Source organism: Biomphalaria glabrata, chromosome 4 (genome assembly GCF_947242115.1).
Source record: "Biomphalaria glabrata chromosome 4, xgBioGlab47.1, whole genome shotgun sequence".
Lineage (NCBI taxonomy): Eukaryota > Metazoa > Mollusca > Gastropoda > Planorbidae > Biomphalaria > Biomphalaria glabrata.
In genome coordinates this window covers 55,406,550-55,429,824 of record NC_074714.1, presented here as the reverse complement: position 1 = coordinate 55,429,824, position 23,275 = coordinate 55,406,550, and the positions used below count along the sequence as shown (strand labels likewise).

The following is a 23,275-nucleotide window of genomic DNA, read 5'->3' as shown; positions in this document are numbered from 1 at the left end:
TAATAATGTTTTTAGCATTTTTAGGTGTAAGATACAAGCCAAAAAAAATGTTCTAATTATGAAAAGATCACAAACATTGAAAGAAATTGACTTATAAAATACTGTCTTCATTCCTTTTGTTGAACATTTAAAATTGATCTACAAATAAGAAGATTATTCTACTTATTTACAAACAAAAAAAAAGTGTAACTCTCGATTCATAGATTTTGCGCTCCTTTTTTTACAATTTTAATTCTTGCGTCCAAAAAATCTGACACTGAGGTTTACTTGAGTTAGAGAAGAAGACAAAGAATGGTTTGTTTGACAGGTTTTGGATGTTTTTGGGGATTTTGAAGATTATGACATCCTAGTCTAAACCTGCCACAGGACAGCGTGGGATGGCAGCAGGTAGAATTTTCCAAGGATTCAAAAGCACTATTTATATAATAGCACAAAAAGGGTTTTTAGCAAAATTAAACAGCCATTTAACTAATGTTTAGATTTGGTCCTCATTCCAGCAAGAAAAGAGTATTTGCATTCTAAAGACAAAAAAAAAATGAAAACAACTTACAGTAAAGAGCTCCAACGCACTAATGTCAGTACGTATTTCTGTGGTTACTCCTCGTGTGATGATTCGAACAAATGCTGGAATTCTACCAACTTTGTCATCTTTATCCTGTCAAGATATAAAGTGTAAAGTGATATAAAAATTAAATGATCTAATTTTGAATAATTATTTTTCACAACACTTAATATAAAATTAGGATTTCTTTGTTACCATAGCAGGGTATCCTCCACCTAATGAGAAGGAAAATTTCTTTAAATCATCCATGAAACCTGTAGACAAGAAAATAAAAATATCTAAACACTATTTTCCAAGTTTAAATTTGAGAGAGTTGATCATTTTTTCATGCTAGATTTGTTTTTCTTAAACAAAATATTTTAAGAATGCTTGTTTTTTTAACAGGAAAACAAAACTGAAAGCTATTTCCTAGGTAGTGTAACTTTCTGAGCAACCTGATTAATGATCTCACATGAGTGAAAAAACGTAATCATTAAAATACAAAATCTTTCTAGGTAGATTTTACAGTAAGATTGATAAAACTGCAAGGAAAAGACGTATATCAAAGGGACACACAGCTTCCCTGGTTTATGACTTGAAATTTCTAAATAAATAATATTGTATCTATTTTCACTCCATGAGAAATAAACTTAAAAGTTCAAGAGATAATATTCAAAGAAACTGCTTTGACAGTAAAAGGGAAAGTCAAGATCATTTTCATTGCACCTGCTATTGTCCATTCTACATTAAATTTATGTCCAGTTCTGTCAGAGAACGCGTTTTAGAAGTATTATTTTGTAAAAAAAAAGTTTTTTTCTGAATAAATCTTACTTTTTACCAGACATTAAACACATACATTTCTAGGAAAATGTCTTAACTCTTTCTCTCCGTAATTATTTTCCATGATCCGACAGAATTATTCTTTTTTCTAATTTGTAGTTCACTTCTCAGTTATGATTAAACTTCAATAACTTTCTAATAAAAAATATTTTATGTGGTATAGATTTAAATGGGAATGCATGCTCTTATAAAAGACAAATTATTGTTTATAAAAAAAAACAAAAAATAATTTAATGTGGTCAAATCAACGATGGTATCGCCAGGAGAGAAAGAGTTAAAGTCAAAGTGATAGGGTGGGGGAAGGAGCACCATTGCTGCCACCATTCCTATTCTCTAACTCACTTTCCCAAGAAAAACTAAATTCTGGAAACTGATTGAAAACTTTGTGGTTTGAAAATAGAATGCCTGTATTATTGGTCATAGTATAACAGCATAAGATTATATGAAACCAGGTGGTATAACAATAAACAATAAACCAAAAAATAAAATATAGTATGAACGGCACCAAACCATATAACAAATATAATTACACATTGAGGAGGAGAGAAAAATGTATGTTGTGACTAAATTGAAAATATTACATCTTAAGTCATAATAATGGGTTGAAAAAAGTCAAGGACAAACTCACAGCAATAAAAGTTAAGAGGAAAAAAAGTCCTACCTCTTAATACATAATAGATGAGCTGGAAAAAGTCATCACCAGCCTCAGGAGCTATGATCACAACTTCATTGTCTTTCCTTGGAGTCTGAACAAATGTTTTGAATAATTCTACATTACAACAATAGTATTTGTTTTTTTTTCTTTATCAAATCAAATACATATATATGGTAGTGAAAATAACAGAAAAAAAAAAAAGAAAAAAAGATGCGCTCTGACATATTTAAAATATATCCTGGAAGTTTGTCTATTGAGCTTTTCTAAATGGAGGCTCTACAAAAATAAAAAAGATGGATTCTGACATGCAACAATCTTAATAGGTCCGCACTGTTTGCTTTTTTTTTGTTTTTCTACATTTTGTATTTAATTAGACCTTTTTGTTTTGAAAATGGCATGGAACTTTTAAGGACAGTTAAACTTGGATTAAACTTCCAACAATCCATTCCAAATTACAGTATTCAAAGCTATAAAGAGGGAAATTAAGTCCACATTCTGTTGTTGTTTTCTCAATTAACTAACATTGGTCATGTAATAAAAATTATGTTTCTAACAGGACTTCAAAATATAACTGTACCAACCAAACTGGCCAAAGCAACAGCAGATTTATAAGGTACAGCCAGTCCCAAGGCTGAGTAGATTGTAATTAAGTCAGTGAAATAGTTGCTGTGTTGGTCACTAAAATAGTCCTGTGCTGCCCTTCTCCAGGCCTCCACCATACCTATCGAACACAAAAAAAAGGAATTTAATGCTTTTAGTGCTGAAACAAATGACTAATAAATATCACATAACATAAAATAGCAGCATTAAAGTACAAAGTTATTGAGAGGTGAAGAAAATATGGTGAAACATTGATAGGAGGACTCAAACCATAGGTTGTCAAACCAGCCTTATCACCTAACAGTGACCAGGTACCAGTCTAACATCAGACCAGCCAGGTCCTCCAAAAAGATCCTTTTAAGTCAATAGTGTTATCGCTACCTCATTACTCAGGGTCCCTTCCATAATTGTTCTCACAAATAATTCTATATTTAGGCTTAATACATTGGAGCCTGAGGCTTCTTCCAAAGACAAAGACCCAAATATGTATTGCATCTATCTCTCTGTGTATACATACCAATGGACATGTTATTAAAATAAGACTTTTAACATTTAGAATAACCTCAATCTTGTTCAGAACCAAGTAACTACCATAACCAAGTCATCGCACTACCAAGTAACTACAGTGTGACGAACACACTTGCCAGGGATTATATTATCAAACTTGATAAATCAATGAAATGAAGAAAGAAACATCTCTGTATTTTCTTTCAAACTTCTTTAATAATATGTCTTCAACTTTCACATCAAATTAACTTCTCAATTCAATAACAACTTGACTTGATACTTCATAAATAAAACTTAAAGATACATGAAACTTCACTTAGTATAACTTCAACTAATAAAACTTTAATTAAATGGACCCACTAATATCACAAAACTTAACTAAACCTTTACTAAAAGAGGACTTAAGCGATAACTAAGCGAGGACCCCGTCTAACTGACTTTCCCTTAATTTATACCTTTCTTAATCGTACATTCCAGAATCATGGAAACTTCTCCCTTAATTATTTTAGTAACTTTAACCTTCTAGAAGCTGATGTGTGCTATTTTTTTCCCTTAACCTCTTTCTTTGATTGGATACCTAAAATTAACTTGTTTACTGGTTTGACCTCGCTTCTAGAAACTGGTCGAAATAGGTCACAGACTCGACTCGTGACATACAGCACAAGCTAGACTAGCTTTAGCTCCTATTACCTTGATATCTAGTAGGGCTTAAAAAAACTTGATTGTGTGGGTGTAGCTGACTAGAACCAGATTTGGGCAAAAGATCCCAAATAATGGCGGGAAATTTTGCAGTTGGCTCATTTTGAAACGCCCTGTCCAACCTGTCAAATATAAATATCAGAGTTAGAACGGAATAAATCTGTCCAAAAAATACAATTTTAATACAAATGGGAGCTGAATCTTGTATACTGTGGTAAACCAATCATGCTGAAAAAAAAAATTTGAACACTGTATATTTTTACAATTCCTCTATTCAGCTTGCAAATTCTTCATAGGGTCAAAAAACATCAACAAAAGACAAAAACCTGGATGGGTTGACATGGTTCTAAAAATAAAAAACTCTAAAAATGTTCCTAGAAATTTGACAGTTAATGCATAACATTGGGAAAAGAGTTGCTAACTCATTGGCCACAATTTTTCGAAAGATAACATCTTCTAAAATTAATTTTGGTTTAGACAATCTTCATATTGAACAGACATAGGTCATTGGGTATTTCCAAATGTTGGCCCTATTCAGAATTTAACAAATAATAGATGCTCAGGAACATTTAGCGCACTGTCTTGTAAGTCTGGATCTATAGGCCTATCATCAGAAATATATATACTACGAGCAGATTTATACATTTGCTAAATCCTGATTTTTTCATGGTGACGAGGCATTGGGTGAGCTAGAAATGTTTCATATTTTAAAATCTATAATTCATTAGTTATTAAGAGTTAAATAATCACTCATACAAAAAGTCAATCAGAGGAATCGTCTTTTCAAAAAAAGCTTTTTTTATGTCATTTGTTCTGAATTTAAATATAATAATTATTGTATACTAATTTTAATTTATATAGCACTGCTAACAAACATAAGATAATCTCAATGCACTTTGAGATCATAATAGAAATAAAACTTAGCTATGACGCAAGTCTAGATCCTGTTATAACACATTAATGTGGTCTAGGGATGTTTGTTCTCTTGCAAAATTTAAAACTGACTGAAGTGAATACAAAAATCTAAACCAACTGACCATGTATTGGTCAACTGCATCATGTCCATGTACTGCTCATAACTCCAATTAACAGGGTCATGATCTTTGATGGTGATGACTGCATGAAGCCGGTCAAGCATAAAAATGTTGGATGCTGAGAAGGACAGGTCAGACTCAAGGCGACCAAACTCATGTTCTGCAGTGTAACTAGAAAATGAAAAATGGATGTTCAAATATTAAACAAGAAATGAACTGAGTTGACATTCAAATAATTTCTAGAAAAGTTCTAATTTTCAAAAATCACATAATAATTTTTTTTTCTTTTCACAGGGCTTGCCAATTTTAAACAGGATAATAGCCTAGACATTAAACATAACTGTTAAATACAGACTCAACATAACAATAGCAAACTAATTTTATATTTGCTCTGCCTGTGGTTTGAGATAAGTTAGGTTAAAACAAATATTGAGGTGGATAAGTTTATAACTATGAAGTCTGCTAGTTTATTCATTTTATTTCATCATAACTTTCCTCTATGATTCAAGAATAATTTTTTTTTTTTACATTAGGACCACATTTGTTCTATGCCAGTATGGTATAACTAATTAAAAGTACTCAAAATCTTAACATGTTTTTCATTACTAGTTTCATTATGTTTGTTTTTTCAAATTATTTTGGCATATTAAAATTGCACTCTTCACCACTTGATATGATGTTTCAGACTGTAATGAACACTGTAATTATAACATTAAATTATGTAAAAAAAAAATGTTTCACTGTACATAATTTTTTTATATAAATCACTAATTTGTAACAACTTTAAAAGAAAACTTGAGTTCCTTTTTTATTCAATGTCTCTAGAAGTATTTCTTTGATCCATTCTATTCCTCTCTTTCAAGTCTTCATTGCTTTCTAAGTGCATTCATTCTACAGTTCATTCTCAAGATTTACTTTGTCAATTCCGTACTCCTTTCCCAATCCCTCCATTCATATTGTTCAATCAGGACCCATAAGTGATTGTATTAGATGAATAAATATATAGTTAACTGCATATACATCAATAACACCATTTCTTTAAAGTTGCGCTGCTAAACTGAACAAGTTGAAAGAAGTATAAAGTAAGCCATAGCCATCGAGTACAAACACAAAGATTTCAAATGTTACAGACTTCTGAGACACAACCTAAACGTTTGCCACTGACCCAACTGAAACTATTTCTGTTGGGGATCAATTTAACAATATCAAAACAATATGGTAATTCTTTTTAACTAGTGCCCTATATAAGCAGATCCTTTAAACTCTTCAACCTTATAAAACAAAAGCACATTTCTTTTTTTCATTGCGACACCTGTAACTCTAAAGAGACTCACAATGAGTAGGTGATGAGGTTAACCAGCTATATATTAGATTTATAAACAAAGTCAAAACAAATACTCACTTTTTATATTTACAAAAGTCACAATTGATGGCAGATTCCCTTGTGATTCTGACCAGACTGAAAAGAATTAATAATGTAGTATTTATTTAAAATTCATTATGATATGCATTAAAGTATCCAAACTAGAAAATAAAAAAGAAACAGCTCAGTGATGTATGTATATAAAGTATATACTAAAATATCATCATCATTAAGCTCCATTTGATTGAGAGCTTATGAGGCTAAAATCCTCTTACAAAAATTCTAAACAGAAACACTCCTGTTGTGCTTAATGCATGTTTGTCAACATACAAACAAAAAAACTTGTGGTATCCATGAAGTGCAGAGAAGTCTGGGGCAGTCAAAAAGAATGAGACATTTTTTCCTCTTCCTCCCACTGTGAGTTGGAGTTTGGCTTGAACCTTGTGAAATATGAACAAAGGGACAGTGGCCCATCCTGCACTGTTTTATGATAGCTATTTCAGGCCTGGGCACCCTCCATCATCAGGAGGCAGAGTCTCATGAAACCTCAAGACTCAGCTGGGACCATTTTTATCATCTGGTTTGTTGCCAGAGCATGATGGAAAATAACAGGCTGCTCTGTAGGTTGTATTACCTTAGGGATTGGGGCAAGTAGTCTGATACTGTTTGCACCCATGTGATTTGTTACCAGTGTAATAAAGATGATTTTAGTTAAAAGATCAACTAATTACTAGTTCAAAGGTCAGTTTATACATGGATCAGAGTTGAACGTACTAATCTTCTTCAGATTCCTTTGGTTTGGTGACTGGTCTTTTGTCTCTGAGTGGATTAAATACAGTGGTCTCCCTTGTGTACATATTGGTCACATGGATGATATTCTGAGAAATACAAAAATATGACATTAGAATGTCATGACAAAACAAAAGAAATAAAAACATTAATTCAAAATGAAACAATCTGATGTGACATAGTAGAGCTTCTAACTAAATGGAATAACCCTGGTTAGGCCAATAATAGAATATGCATCCTCTGTTTGGGACCCCTCAACTCAAGAAAACATTAAGAAACTGGAACAGACACAAAATAGAGCAGTGAGATTTATAACAAATGAATATTCACATTTGACTAAAGTAACACCATTAGTAAAATCACTAAATTTAGAAAGCCTTCAGGTTAGAAGACTTTAAAGTAAAGTAGCAGTAATACATAAAACATTGAACCAAAATCAAGAGAGTTGACAATATTAATAGTGATAATCCACCAGATGATATCAAAATTAAACATCAACATCACATTACAGTGGATCCCTGGACATATTGGATTCATGGAAAATGAAAGGGCAGATAAGCTTTCAAAGGCAGGATCATCTATGGAACAACCAGATAGACCTGTTAACTACCTCACCCTAACGTCAATGTTAGTCAACAACCACAAAGAGAAGTGGCTCAACCAATGGGCATCAGGAAACACAGGCAGAGCCATGTACAAAGAAATGAACATGCTAAACAAACTGGACAGTATTAACTTCTTCCCCCGCAAAGAGCAATCTACACTCTTCCAACTGTGGACAGGACACACACCTCTGTTAAATTACCATCTCAATAAAATAAATTCCACATAACTCCCCTTTTGTAGACACTGCGCCCACCCTTATGAAACCGTAAACCATATCCTTTTTGAATGCCCCTTCATAATCCACCTTAGACAGACCTTACTACCACTCCAGCCCAACATAACCAACACGCTGTACAGCAGTGCTGAACAACTAAAGAAAACAGCACACTATTTTTCCTTGGCAGAGTCTGCAAAAGAGCTGACAACTCAGCAGCAAAAAGCTGGCTAGAAGAAGAAGAAGAAGAAGTACCAAAAACTTCAAATACAAAAACAAAATTTAATAAAATACTCAGAAAGACACAAAGATAAAGGCACATTCCTCGTTCCATATGCTAGGACAAATCTGTACAAATGTTCTTTCTTCCCTAGCGCTATTTGAGCATGGAATGGGTTGCCTGAGCTAACCAGGAAAACCAGTTGACTTGGCAGAATTTAGGTCATTGGTTAATATGCATGTCTAAATGCATGATGCGTAGGATGTAATCATCTTCTTTTTTGAAGTAACGTCTGTATTATATAAGATAAGATAATAATTATAACAAAATAAAGTGGCAAGCAGAATCCTACATTTAGAAACACAAAGGGAACAGTACCAGGAAAAAGAAGAGACTGACAAAGAAATTGATGACATCAAGGAATGAATGGGTCTGTCATTGAAAAACACTGAAGGAAAAAGACAAAAGAAAGAGGAATAGTGAGAGATAGTTGACAGATAATTTGTATGTCTCAAGCATAAAGCTGCTTTTGTATTAAGTTTTTTTTTTATTTAGTTTTCTGCAAGTGCTGGCAGACCAAGTTCATGGTTGATTGTCGACAAGTTCTTGGAGCAAGCATATTTTCATCCAACAGAAGCGGACAAGTTAATTCCATAACAGGAGTGAAAAATTGATTGTTTCTAAAGATAGTAAGAGGTTGATTAACAAAAAAGTTTTTGAATGGACAGGGAAAGTCAGTTGTAGTTATAAGATTGAACGAAGAAAGTTCACTTATTTAATTAAATTGTACAGTGTGTATATTTGATTAAACTGATTTCTAGTTCCAGAATTTAAGTTTTGTATTTATTGTTAAAGGATCTTTGTTGTTTGAATTGATATGTTACTTTTGAATCTCCGGCATAACGATATTATTTGAGTGTGCAGTAATTATTTTAAAATAGAAAACTACACTAAATTATAACAACAGAAACGCATTGTCTGATTCACACCTAGCACTCAAAAACAAAAGATTGTTATAGAGTCCAACAGACAACAGGATAGGTGAAGAGTATACTAAAAGCAATATCTGCAATAATTTACAAAAACAAAAAAAGAAAATAAAAAAAAAAAATTCAAATTTAGTTATCCTGACCAAACAGATACTAAACACTTTTTTCTAAATGACATTTTCCATTGAATGAAAAGCAGGTAGAAAGAACCTCAAAGTATTTTTAAATGTCTGTTTTTAACTTGCATAAACAAAAAAGATATCCACATAAAATCTAATCATTTATTTTTTAAATATCACCTGTTTATACAACTCTTGATAAAGTTCATTGTTGTTTCCAAGCCAGTCTTTCACTTTCAACACAAAACTGTCTGGTATTTTGACAGTGCCCTGACGTTTCTCCACAGCATAGATGCATGTAAATTTGTCATACAATTCCCTGTAGGAAACAAGGTTGAATGAACAGCGTATATTAGAGGAGACATAGTTTGGTACGACAACATTTAGGTACAAGAATGTTAAACAAATAACTTGAAAGACAAACAACAATTAATTTGAAATAATATGTTGGATATTTAGAAATAGTTTCTACTACATGACAACTTTACTGCTCCAATGTGGTTGAGTGATATGAACTTTAGACAGTCACCTCGATGGTCCGAGGTTAGAGCCCTGCCCGCCATGATCCCCCTTTATCCTACAGAGATCTCTATCAGTCTCTATTAAAAACCCTCCAGTTAAAAAACTTTATCCATGTTCTTATATCAACCTCTATGAACCTATCAGTCTGTTTTTACAGCAACATTAGCTTCTATCCATCCTTCCTCTATCTTCATTAAACTATTTTCATAGTTCTCCCAAACCCTTTCCATTTATTCAATCTGTTCAGACACTTATTTCCTAGCTTAAAAAACTACATGGCTCATAAAAAAAAACAGAAAAAAGGATAGGTAAAGAGTATAATACAAGAAGTATAAACAATAATTTACAAGAACAAAAAAAGATTGGAAAAAAAAAGACTTTATAGGCTAAGACATATATATTTCTTGATGAGTTCACTCACCTACAGTGACTGTTATGAGACCTAGACCATGCAGGTAAAAGGTCTGGAATGCCAGAGATGGTATACTCTCCATGTGGAACACATTCTTGCTTAAAAGTTTCCTAAAGAAAGAGAATGGCACAACATTGAAATAAATTCACAATGCAAATGAGCGCTAACTTCTACATTTAATGAGCGCTAACTTCTATATTCTAAATTAAAAGCTGACATGGCTCCTACTTAAATAGCAAGTCTAGCAATCTATGTAGCTTACGTGGTCAAAAACTTTAATATGAAAGTCTGGCCACACGTCATAGCTCCTGTGCAAGGACGGAAAAGAAGTGTTGCAGGTCAGCGAAAAAGATGGGAACACAAGTACTCGGATATTAATGATGTAGAGAAAGCACAGGAAGGAGGCAGCTGCTAGCAGGAAGAACAATTGGCGCTTAGACCTTAGTCTAAGACTTAGTTCAGTCATACTGTTGGCAATCTGTGGATAACAATCAAGTCATACTTTTTATAATAACAATAAAATAGTTGAAACAGTTACCCTGTCTGCCATGCTTGCAAACATTTCTATAATGTAAGAGTTAGTTTAGTTTTATCTTATGAAAGAGTTAGTTTAGTTTTATCTTATGAAAGAGTTAGTTTAGTTTTATCTTTTGAAAGAGTTAGTTTAGTTTTATCTTTTGAAAGAGTTTAGTTTTATCTTTTGAAAGAGTTAGTTTAGTTTTACCTTATCAAAGAGTTAGCTTAGTTTTATCTTTTGAAAGAGTTTAGTTTTATCTTATGAAAGAGTTAGTTTAGTTTTATCTTTATACATAGACTTACAAAGTGAAAGCTCAAAACTAAAATCTCAACTTTGTTTTTGGCAAACAAGCTTTGAATTTGAATAAAATGTTCAATAAAACCAGGGAAAAATTGTTTCTGATGTAACTTTGAATAAAACTAAAGGTGGATACTTTCTTTCTATTAGCTTAATAGATTCTGATGTAACCACAATGAAGTCTGTGCTAGTTGAGGTTATAAATAGAATATGCATCCTCTGTTTGGGACCCCATCAACTCAAGAAAACTTTGAGAAACTGGAACAGACACAAAATAGTGCAGTGAATTCATAGCAAATGAATATTCACATTTGACTAGAGTAATACTTTTAGTAAAATCACTAAATTTAGAAAGCCTTCAGGATAGAAGACTTAAAAGTAAAGTAGCAATTATACATAAAACACTGAACCAAAATCTTCAAATACAAAATTTAATAAAATACTCAGAAAGACACAAAGATAAAGGTACATTCCTCATCCCAGCCCAACATAACCAACACCCTGTATGGCAGTGCTGAACAACTAAAGAAAACAGCACACTATTTTTCCTAGGCAGAGTCAGCAAAAAAGCTGACAACTCAGCAGCAAAAAGCTGGCTAGAAGAAGAAGAAGAAGAAGAACCAAAATCTTCAAATACAAAAACAAAATTTAATAAAATACTCAGAAAGACACAAAGATAAAGGCACATTCCTCGTTTCATATGCTAGGACTAATTTGTACAAATGCTCTTTCTTCCCTAGCGCTGTTAGAGCATGGAATTGGTTGCCTGAGCTGGCCAGGAAAACCAGTGACTTGGCAGAATTTAAGTCATTGATTAATATGCATGACTAAATGCATGACGCATAGGACGTAATCATCTTCTTTTTTTGAAGTAACGTCTGTATCATATAAGGTAAGATAAGAGGACAAGGAAGACGTGTAATTTTTAGTGTGAGTTGCACTTTGTATTTTTCAAGACAATATTTCACTTGTTTTCTTCACAAACATCTACATTGAAGTTGAAAGATGTGTATGTACTGTTAAAAAAAAGTTCATTTTTGTTTTTTCAAAAAGTGTTTAAAAGTTCAGTTCAATACATGATGTGGCAATATTTCACAAACTAATATTAACAAATTCAGCAAATATTATGTGAAGATCTAACAGAACAGTTCTCTGTTTTAAATCTACATTTATACGCCAAAAAAGGTTTTCTTGCACAAGTTGTTTGGAGGTACAAACCACTTGCATATTAGTCGACCGTTATATCGTTATATCGGTTTGAAAATGCCTCATTATCGAAAAATTAATTTTGGCTAGAATGTTTTATGAATGAAAACTTTCCATGACGTAAACGGGAAAAACGCTGCTTACGTCACTAGGCTTACCGCAGTACACTAAAATATTTCTTTGCAAACAAGAACGAGTTTTAAAGGATCAATAGACCTAATTAAACATTTGCGCACCATCTTACTGTAGATTGATTTATTATAGAACTATGAAAGAAAAGTAATGAAATTAAATGTGCCGATATATGATTAGTTATTGTGTTTTAAGTGCTTAATAAGTTGTTTACACTTTAATTGTGTAGAGCGGTGTAGATACCTTTTACTTTGTTGTTTATTTTGCTGTTGACCTCCAGCTGTCTCGTTCTGAGGTTGCATGCAACCGTGTGCTCTCTTCTATGTCAGCTAAGTCAAGTTTGCGCCATAAGCTGGTCTTTTAAGGGTTTCGGTGTTACGTCGACCACTTTTTAGCTCACCAAAAAAAGACTGCCTTTGGCATGCGTTCGTCTGAGATTCGTCTCCCTTACAGGATACTGCTCTGTCCAGCGTAACTGTCGGACTTAAAGAATTCCCTCTATACAAAGGCCGCGGATACACATTTGAGACCTAAAGAAAATTTGCTGCCGATGACAGACGCAGACGCTAAAAGAAAATCTTAATCGAGCATCGCGGACAATGGTTATGCTTGCCCTGGATGTGGCAAGATATGTAGGTCACAGCTGCAATCCTCATTAATTTTCGGACTCTAAGACAAGCCTTATTATTATTATTATTTTGCTGGTGAATTATTACCATGTGTTCATGCTTCAGTGTCTACCTCTCCTGTACCAAAACAAAGGAAATGGTCATAACACAGCTTCTCTACGCCTTACTTGCTCACACTAAACATGATATCCATCTAGCGGTCAACGAGTTTGCGTACACTGCAGCCTCTTTTGATTTAACTATAAACCTCGGTAGAAAGCTTGGAGTTAGGGCCAGGAGAAATCTGAATGGATGGATGTGTAAAAGCAGGCCATAGCACCACTAGGATGGATGGATGGCAAAAGCCAGTATGAACTTCTTATAGTCCGACAGTCAGGCTGGGCAGGGCACGTATCCCGTATGGGTAACGAGCATATTGTTTGGCGTAACAGAGGTGCCCCACGGAAACTTTTCTTTAGAAAACTAATGCCATGATTTAAGTCTAATAAGAAAAAATGCGCCATTTTACTTGGTCACTAAATGCATGTTTTACCCTATAACGTAGAGAAGTTACACTGCAAAGACTTTCTTCCAAGCCAATAATAGTAAGCCTACAATAGTTTTACCCAAAAGATGGATTGTAAAACTATAAGACGGACGTGAGCTGTAGTTTGTCTAGACTGTAGGAGGACTTAAAAGACTTTAAATTTAATCGACATGTACAATTAGGCCTACAATTAGAACTAACAGAACACTAAAACAACTCTTCAGATTAGTAGTCTTTATCCGATCGTTCATTTTCGTAATTACAAGAATATTCCCAAAATGACTTCGGGTATATAACCTTCCGAAATTATTTAACAGAGCGAGGTTCGGCCACCTGGTACAAAAATATTCTCAAAATGACTTCGGGTATATATCCTTCCTTAACAAATTATTCATCCGAGCGAGGCTCGGTCACCTGATATTGTTATTATAAATAAGCTATAACAAGGTGGTTAGTCTTAAACAAAACACTCTAGGTACCCTGTAAATCCAAGATCTATATTGAACATTTATCAGTGTGTTCTTTTTGTACCCAGTACAATGTGTTCTAATTTGTACACTTAGTTTACAAGTGTTTACCAAAGTGTGTTGAAAGAGACCTGAAGAGGAGTTCCACAGACTATTGGAGTAATATGGCTAACTAGTAGACCTACAAGTGTATTCATTCCTAGGTAAATGCAGATGCAAAGCTCTGTAACAACATAACTAGATTCTATAAACTTTGAACTGATCTATTATAGATTCTGACTCTTAGTTGAAACAAACCATTCAATGATTTCTGAAAGAATTTGTCTGAAGAGTAGGCCTACCAGAATATTTAAAAATATTTGTGCAGAGCAGGATTTTCTTATCCACCTTCACCTATCTCTTATTCTGTTGGACCATTGGGCCTCTACACAAGATCAGTCAAACGTCTTTCTCCATTCCTCTCTGTGCTTTTTGCCTAGGATAGAATTTCATTCACTGCCAGGCCTGTCCATTCTTTGATGTCTTTCTCTGTCTTCCTCTTCTTCTTCTTCCTGGTACTGTTCCATGAAGGAAGGTCTTTGCGAGCCCTGAGGACCTTGGATTGATTTTAGTTTTGCAAGTGCTGCTGCAAACTGTGGCCAGTAGTTCAGGTTTGGTTCCCTCATCTGAGACAACAGCTGTTCAGGAGTCCCTGCAGTAACCTGCATCGAGGATTATCAACTCTCCGCTGGGAAGTAGCATCCGCGGTGAATGAAAGCATATGGTTTATAATTTAACAAAAAGAAAACAAACCAACCTAGAATTCTGCGAATGTGCGAAGTGTTCCGTTAAAAGGTTTGGGAACCACTGGTCTTAAAATATATTTTTTTAACAATGTAAATGAATATGTAGCGCTGTTTCATTCATCTAACATAAGCCTATAGATCAAGATCTATATAGGTCTAGTACATTAGAAAAAAAAATTCTATATTGAGTAATATCAAACGCTAGTCACAGAACTGCTGCACTGATACCTAATTACTACACACACACACACATAAGCAGGCACGAGCATTGACACACACATTTGCGTTACAAGCCGCTCTGCAAGTCTGCTAGTCGACTTTGTGCCTCTCAAGAAGAAGAGTTCAAGGTAACGAAAAATTCCATCGATAAGTTGTAAAGAGTTACCACAAGAAATGGAAAAAAAGTGTCACCAAACAATGAATAGAGTGCCGCGTGTGGCGGGAGGACTAGAATAACACCGACTGCCTTTCTTACACATCTTTTGCCCAACGACTGTACATGTCCAGTGCTGACTGCCGTAACACACTGCATTGTTTTCTCCCGCGCAACACGTACACTGGTAGGACAATACAAAACTAGGATTTAACCGATTCACCAAAACACAAATACTGTGTGCAGATCTAACAGAACAGTTTCTGACCCCCCCCCTCATTTTGTAATTGCCTGCGGCACAGAGATCATTTATTTACATGCTACATACATGGTGCAACTTTGATTTTTGGGTTCCCCCCCCCCCAACCAGACAAACACAATTTCGTTATATCCTCCCCCCCCTTTCCCTTTTGCCAGTTGTAAGCTCCCACGGAGTAATTATGGTTTTAAGAATTAAGAAAAAAAAAATCTTGGTATTTAATTATATCACGATGTTCCGGTCCCCCCTTTATTTACGATGTGATATAGAATCCAAAAGTAAACTAAAGCTTGTCCAAACTTTCTGACCAAACAACATGTACAGAAGCAGTAGTTTATGTTTTTATTTGTTTAATGTCGAATTCTTCTTGGATTAGAGGTGTCTATCGATTTATTTTTGATTGGGTTCTACTATTAGGTCTAGCCCTGGGTATTATTATTATTAGGTCTAGCCCTGCGTATTATTATTAGGTCTGGCCCTTACCTAGTAGAATTTGACTCTACCCACATTTCCACTACCTGAATAGCCTAATAATTCGGAGCTTGTGAACAGTTTTTATTGCTGGAGGTTAGAAAGGGGAAAGGTTAAGAGGCCACAGTCACAGTTGACGTGTTATGAAATGTGTGCAGTATACATTTCAACAGGTTACGTTACGAAGGTGTCAATGTCTTCAGGGGAGACAAGAGACTTGAACTTCATGCTCTGTTTTTGTTCGCTTGTAGCCAAATGTCTGAACCCGACCTTTTTTTTTTTTAATCCTTATACATGAATTATGCAACGCCGAGGAATTCCATAAGACTTAAGAATATACCAACTTTTCATTTCAAAAATAAATAAATAAAACTTCATATTTATAGAGCGTAGCTAAGAATTTTCCATCATTTGGGGGCCGGGAGGGGGGGGGGGGCTGCATTTTGCTTCGTATCCAGGGGGATTTTCAAATTCTCCCCCCCCCCCCCCCCCACTATCTAACATAATCAGGGGATGCGTGGTGGCTGAGAGGTCAAGTGCTTGGCCTCTGAACTGGGGGGGTCCCGGTTTGAATCCTGGCGAAGACTGGGGTTTTTAATTTCGGGATCTTTGGGCGCCCCTGAGTCCACACAGCTTTAATGGGTACCTGACATTAGCTGGGGGAAAAGTAAAAGCGGTTGGTCGTTGTGCTGGCCACATGACACCCTCGTTGGCCGGAGAAACAGATGACCTTTACATCATCTGCCCTATAGACCACAAGGTATGACAGGGGAACTTTACTTTACTTTTTAGCACATATTTGATGAAACAGCTTTAATCTTTTCCCCACATTGAAAAAGGTGCCGGTACGCCGTACCGGTGCGTACCGTCACCAAAAAAAAAGCGCCAGTAGGACTGTAGGTAGATTGGTAGTCTGTGTAGATAGGCTAGGCCTTTAGCCTTGGACTGGTAGGTAAGTTTGAGAACCCTTGCTAAGTAGTCTGTGAGTAAGTAGATTAAATATGCAGAAAAAAAGTTTAGGGGGAAAAAAAAGGTACGAACCAAAGCTTCTGTTGTCTTCGAGTGAAAGTGATCTTCTAACATACCCGTCATCGCTGTGTTAATACCAGTCAATAAAACAACAGACATTAACAGAGAAGTTTGAAATCAATCTCCGCCACAGTTTTGTCAATACACTCCTTGCTTGTAAAACAATGGTTTGGTTGCACAAAGTTGTAGGTAAGTTTTATGGTAGCACCAGCTGTGCAAGTCAGCGGTCCTCAACTTTAAACATATCTTGTTACTAATTACTAAGTAGAGGTAGGCCTAGTTTTTAGTCTTTTTTTTTCTTCTACTTTTTTGTAAAAACTGGGATTTTGTAATTCGGGATTTTAAGGGCGCCCAACTCTAATGGATACCTGACCATGGTTGGGGAAAATAAAGGCGGTTGATCGTTGTGCTGGCCACCTGACGCCCAGCTCGTTAACCGCTTGCCAAAGAAGCAGATGACCTTAACATCATCTTCTAAGGACTGAAAGGGGAACTAATTAAAAAAAGAAACCAATAGACAGGGCTTATCCAAGGAGATTTAAAAAAAACAACACAGACAAAAGAACTCCTTTCTAATCATTAAGTATAATCAATAAATACAATTAATCTAGCTGATATAGACAATCCGCTTGTTAGGGTGAAAGTGGTATAATAAGTATATCTCATTTGCCATAGGCCTAGTTACAATGTTTTGTTATGTGTAATACACAAATCGTAAGATAAATGTCCTCATGGATAATATATTATAGCTTTTATATAGCGCTACTTTCATGCTTATAGCATGCTCAGAGCGCTTTTGGTCCAATCTCATTTGGGGGGGGGGGGGGTATCTAGGAGTTGTATTTTCCGTGCTGCCTTTAGGCGCTCAGTAAACGCAACTCTGCCCGAGTCGGGTGTCGAACCTCGAGCCCCCTTTCTAGGTAGCCAAGCCAAGCCAAGTTCAAGCACTTGGCCTCTCGACCACGCTTCCTATATAATAAGTATATTTCATTTGCTATAGGCCTAGTTACAATGTTTTGTTATGTGTAATACACAAATCGTAAGATAAATGTCCTCATGGTTAATACATTTATTGTTAATACTACCATTAGGTCTAGTCAGGGCGCGGGATGAGGTTACAAAAAAAAAATGCAATAAACGAATGTCGATGACAAAAGAAACCCTCGTTACAAAGATACTGAGACTATTCTGTGGATGAGATTCAACATTTCTGAAGCCTACATCCTCTTTTCATTAAGACCAAAAAAACCCACTCTTTATGCCAATTATCCACCACCATGGCCCAGAAGTCGGAGACGGTTGTAGAGAGCTGATGGCTGTTGGTTTTTATTGAGGAATGTATACCTCCTAGACTGGCTGCCAACCAAGGCTATGGAGCCCAGTCCGCCTCTGGACCGCAAATATTACTCCTTAAAGATGAACAAACAGGTTCTGATTCATTTTATGTTGTGTTAAATTTTTCGTCGAAAATAAACCCAAGAATATAACCCAAGAATATAACCAAAGAATATAACCAAAGAATATAACCCAAGAATATAACCCAAGAATATAACCAAAGAATATAACCAAAGAATATAACCAAAGAATATAACCAAAGAATATAACCAAAGAATATAACCAAAGAATATAACCAAAGAATATAACCCAAGAATATAACCAAAGAATATAACCAAAGAATATAACCAAAGAATATAACCAAAGAATATAACCAAAGAATATAACCAAAGAATATAACCAAAGAATATAACCAAAGAATATAACCAAAGAATATAACCAAAGAATATAACCAAAGAAAACCAAACATCTTCTTAATAATGGACCTCATTCACCAATCGTAAACAAACACCACTTAGCCACGTGATAATATTAATAAAACAATGACAAAAAAAAAAAAAGTATCACGTGACAGCGTTAGTGTGTTACTTAATTTGTATAGAAGAGATGGAGAATCACGTGGCTAAATGGTGTTTGTTTACGATTGGTGAATGAGGTCCATTTGCTTCCCTTACGTAGCATAGTGAGATGAACTTGTATAAAATTGTGTACGCATGAGTTATTTGCGTCAGCTAAAAAAAAATGTTCCCTCGATCATTGAACCCTAGCCGCCCCATCAAGAGATGTATCAATCAACCATGTGCCGCCGCCGAAATGCATAAAGTGGTGTAAATTTTTACTTTCGATCTATAAGGGCAGATGATGTTAAGGACATCTGTTTCTTTGGTCAACGGTTAACAAGCAAGGTGTCTTGTGGCTAGGACAACGACCAACTGCCTTTACATTTCACAAGTCAGGTACCCACTAGAGATGGGTCGATATGGGGGGGGGGGGGGGGCAAAAAAATTCCGAAATTTAAAATCCCAGTCTTAACCGGGATTCGAACCCAGGACCCCCAGGCTCGGAAGCCAAGCGCTATACCATTCAGCCAGCCGCCCCCATATAAAGTGTTGTATCAAACTACTAACAGCGAGCCGCCCCTGGGTTGCGTGGAGTGGCGATATGTATGCGTGTGAAATCAATAACTCACTAATTGTCATTGGACACCTGCGCGAGATTAGAAGGAGATTCACGTTGTATACTTTTATAACAACAAAACTATTACAACAAAAACATCTTTCAGAACATACAGAGAGACAGAGAGAGAGAGAGAGAGAGAAAGACAGAGAGAAAAAAGAGAGAGACAGACAGACAGAGAGAGAGAGAGACAGAGAGAGAGTGAGACAAAGAGAGAGAGACAGAAAAAGAGAGAGAGAGACACACAGAGAGAGACAAAGAGAGAGAGAGACAGAGAGAAAGGGAGAGAGAGACAGAGAGAGAGACAGAGAGAAAAAGAAAGAGAGACAGAGAGAAAGAGAGAGACAGAGAGAAAAAGAGAGAGAGACAGAGAGAAAAAGAAAGAGAGACAGAGAGAGACACAGAGATAGACACAGAGAGAGAGACAGAGAGAAACAGAGAGAGAGACAGAGAGAAAAAGAAAGAGAGAGAGACAGAGAGAAAAAGAGAGAGAGACAGAGAGAAACACAGAGAGAGAGAGAGACAGAGAGAGAGACAAAGAAACACAGAGAGAGAGACACAGAGAGAGAGAGAGACAGAGAGAGAGACACACACACAGACACAGAGAGAGATAGAGAGAGACAGAGAGAGAGAGAGACAGTAGATGTGAGAGAAGTCAATAGTGTTGTTTTTTTTACTCATCCCCTATAACTATAAAAAAAATTCTATTTAGTAATTTTCAACCAGTTTGATCCATGGTTCAATACTTAAAGATTTTCATATAGATCTAGATCTCCAAGATTTAATTCATTAAATGGGGGGGGGGTCAGCTTCGTCATTATGTATAATTAAATATATAATACTAAATACCCTTTTTTTCTTTATGAATTTCTATTTAGAATTAGGATTACTTTTATTTTTGTCAAGCTGCAAATCTCACTGCCATACATGTCGACATGACATCTAATTTTGGGAGACAGTTTTCTTTTGTTTTGTTTCAGATTGGGGGGAGGGGGTGGGGTGGTAAAAATGCGATGAGTGTTATAACACGTCTGCAGGTATTCTTTCCTTCATTTTGGCCATTGAAAGCCGGACGTGACAAAAACTATACAGATATAGAATGTGTATATATTTAAAAGTCATACGTTCAAGTCTGGTTGTCTAGACTCTGTTTCTATTGATGAGAAGAATTTTTAATTTAAAAAGTGTATTCATATTTCTAAATTCCACATCAAAGTTTGACTTCAAACAAGTTTTTAATTTAAAACGTACTTTTAAAAAAGAGAAAAGAAAAAAAAATATTGTAGTCATTTACAAGAGTCAGAAGTTAAAAGGTAAAGATAGTGTGGTCATTTACAAGAGTCAGAAGTTAAAAGGTAAAGATAGTGTGGTCATTTACAAGAGTCAGAAGTTAAAAGGTAAAGATAGTGTGGTCATTTACAAATAGTCAGAAGTTAAAAGGTAAAGATAGTGTGGTCATTTACAAAGAGTCAGAAGTTCAAAGGTAAAGATAGTGTGGTCATTTACAAGAGTCAGAAGTTAAAAGGTAAAGATAGTGTGGTCATTTACAAGAGTCAGAAGTTAAAAGGTAGTGTGGTCATTTACAAAGAGTCAGAAGTTAAAAGGTAAAGATAGTGTGGTCATTTACAAAGAGTCAAAAGTTAAAAGGTAAAGATAGTGTGGTCATTTACAAGAGTCAAAAGTTAAAATGTAAAGATAGTGTGGTCATTTACAAGAGTCAAAAGTTAAAAGGTAAAGATAGTGTGGTCATTTACAAGAGTCAGAAGTTAAAATGTAAAGATAGTGTGGTCATTTACAAGAGTCAAAAGTTAAAAGGTAAAGATAGTGTGGTCATTTACAAGAGTCAGAAGTTAAAAGGTAAAGATAGCGTGGTCATTTACAAGAGTCAGAAGTTAAAAGGTAGTGTGGTCATTTACAAGAGTCAGAAGTTAAAAGGTAGTGTGGTCATTTACAAGAGTCAGAAGTTCAAAGGTAAAGATAGTGTGGTCATTTACAAGAGTCAGAAGTTAAAAGGTAGTGTGGTCATTTACAAGAGTCAGAAGTTCAAAGGTAAAGATAGCGTGGTCATTTACAAGAGTCAGAAGTTAAAAGGTAGTGTGGTCATTTACAAGAGTCAGAAGTTCAAAGGTAAAGATAGTGTGGTCATTTACAAGAGTCAGAAGTTAAAAGGTAGCGTGGTCATTTACAAGAGTCAGAAGTTAAAAGGTAAAGATAGTGTGGTCATTTACAAGAGTCAGAAGTTCAAAGGTAAAGATAGTGATGTCATTTACAAAGAGTCAGAAGTTCAAAGGTAAAGATAGTGTGGTCATTTACAAAGAGTCAGAAGTTAAAAGGTAAAGATAGTGTGGTCATTTACAAAGAGTCAGAAGTTAAAAGGTAAAGATAGTGTGGTCATTTACAAGAGTCAGAAGTTCAAAGGTAAAGATAGTGTGGTCATTTACAAGAGTCAGAAGTTCAAAGGTAAAGATAGTGTGGTCATTTACAAAGAGTCTTGAAAACCACTATTACAATGAATACTTCATTTGCGGCGATACCAAAATGTATTTAAAACTTTTGATTATAAACTCTAGCAAAGTAAGTATGTGTCATTCGACATCCTTCACGATCAGTGTGTGACCTACTTTTGTCACTTGCACCATTTTCAAACGTGTTTATCTCAAAGTCTGATACAGATTTTAAAAAGCAATAAATTTTGAAAGTTGACATTTCCAGCCACTTCCAAGTGAGGTGAACGCAGGAAATATTTATGATAACAGTATTTGGTGTGTAATATGAAATGGAATTTTTAATTTCGGGATCTTTAGGGCTGAACCTTTGAGTCAACCCAGCTCTAATGGTTTGGGAAAAGTAAAGGTGGTTGGTCGTTGTGCTGGCCATATGACACCCTCGTTAACAGTGGGCCTCAGAAACTGATGACCTTTACATCATCTGCCCTATAGATCGCAAGGTGTGAAAGGGGTTGGCCTACTTTACTTTTCATGTTTAGAGAAAGAAACATCTTCCCTTATCTTATAATTAACAGATGTTACTTCATAAGAGAGGATACTTACGCCAATTAAATCGCAAGGTCTGAAAATGAAACAATACTATACTATATATATTTCAAACGGGTTGTCACTAAGTCTCTCAACGGCTTGCATACAAAACAATATTTATCACAGGTTCTTTTGGCATAAGAAATGCATTGAAAAAGAGATCTTCTATACTAACAAGAGGACATTTAAAAGCGCTACGACGCTACACAAAACACTGTGCTATAAACAATACACATGTAGAAAGCTAAAAACACAAAGCCTACCTTTCAATGGCTTGGGCCGTGAAATGATGTATAGGCCGTGAAATGATGTATAACTAGGCTCTAGCGGTACACGGCTATAAACAAGCGACCGAGCATAATAACGTCACGATGTTAACAACTGGAGCAAGTCCTTCTTCTAGACACGGGCGATTCCTTAGACAATGACAAATATACATTGGGGGCGGGCATCTTTCACTTCAACACATAGGTGTGACTTGGGGAAGTGGGGAGGGAAGAAGGGGGGCTGATTTGTTTGTTTGTTTGTTTTGCTCTAATGATTCACAAAACATTTACAAGGACAGAATCAAGCCAAAACGGCAGAATCTAGCCAGAACGACAGAATCAAGCCAAAACGGCAGAATCAAGACAGAACGGCAGAATCAAGACAGAACGGAGAGAAATTAGGGGGCGTGGTGGCCGAGTGATAGAACGCTTGGCTTCCGAGCTTACGGTCCCGGGTGCGAATCTCGGTGAAGACTTGCGATTTTTTTTTATTTCGGGACGCCCCTGAGTCCACCCAACCCTAAATGGGTACCTGACAGTAACTGGGGAAAGTAAAGCGGTTGATCGCTGTGCTGGCCACATGACATCCTCGTTAACCGCTGGCCACAGAAACAGATGACCTTTTTATCATCTGCCCCTACATATCGCAAGGTCTGAAAGGG

General features: G+C 35.6%; 1 protein-coding gene and 1 long non-coding RNA gene across 8 annotated transcripts in view; one reads left to right on the top strand and one right to left on the bottom strand.

Moving 5' to 3' along the window:
• Positions 1-23,275, bottom strand: part of LOC106066092 (uncharacterized) — a 45,950-nt gene that overhangs the window by 5,278 nt on the left and 17,397 nt on the right. The window contains exons 1-12 of one of the 6 annotated variants that reach the window (XM_056025918.1): positions 22,611-22,735; positions 10,373-10,588; positions 10,120-10,220; positions 9,357-9,495; positions 7,014-7,117; positions 6,279-6,335; positions 4,880-5,047; positions 3,834-3,964; positions 2,618-2,757; positions 2,043-2,127; positions 758-816; positions 551-655 (exon numbers count right to left, since the gene is read on the bottom strand). In XM_056025918.1, coding sequence (XP_055881893.1) covers positions 551-655; positions 758-816; positions 2,043-2,127; positions 2,618-2,757; positions 3,834-3,964; positions 4,880-5,047; positions 6,279-6,335; positions 7,014-7,117; positions 9,357-9,495; positions 10,120-10,220; positions 10,373-10,576 — 1,293 coding nt within the window. In that variant the 5' untranslated portion in view covers positions 10,577-10,588; positions 22,611-22,735. Of the gene's footprint in view, positions 1-550; positions 656-757; positions 817-2,042; positions 2,128-2,617; positions 2,758-3,833; positions 3,965-4,879; positions 5,048-6,278; positions 6,336-7,013; positions 7,118-9,356; positions 9,496-10,119; positions 10,221-10,372; positions 10,589-14,680; positions 14,912-14,948; positions 15,097-15,144; positions 15,292-16,813; positions 17,087-22,610; positions 22,736-23,275 lie in introns of those variants that run through there. The other 5 variants (XM_056025915.1, XM_056025916.1, XM_056025920.1 and 2 more) reach the window with 5 other exon arrangements.
• LOC129925721 (uncharacterized) lies at positions 20,171-22,124 on the top strand. 2 transcript variants are annotated; one of them, XR_008777452.1, is made up of 3 exons: positions 20,171-20,879; positions 20,917-21,211; positions 21,362-22,124. It is a non-coding gene; the product is annotated as an uncharacterized LOC129925721 (long non-coding RNA). The 2 variants fall into 2 exon arrangements; XR_008777454.1 differs by lacking the exon at positions 21,362-22,124 and adding an exon at positions 21,284-21,328.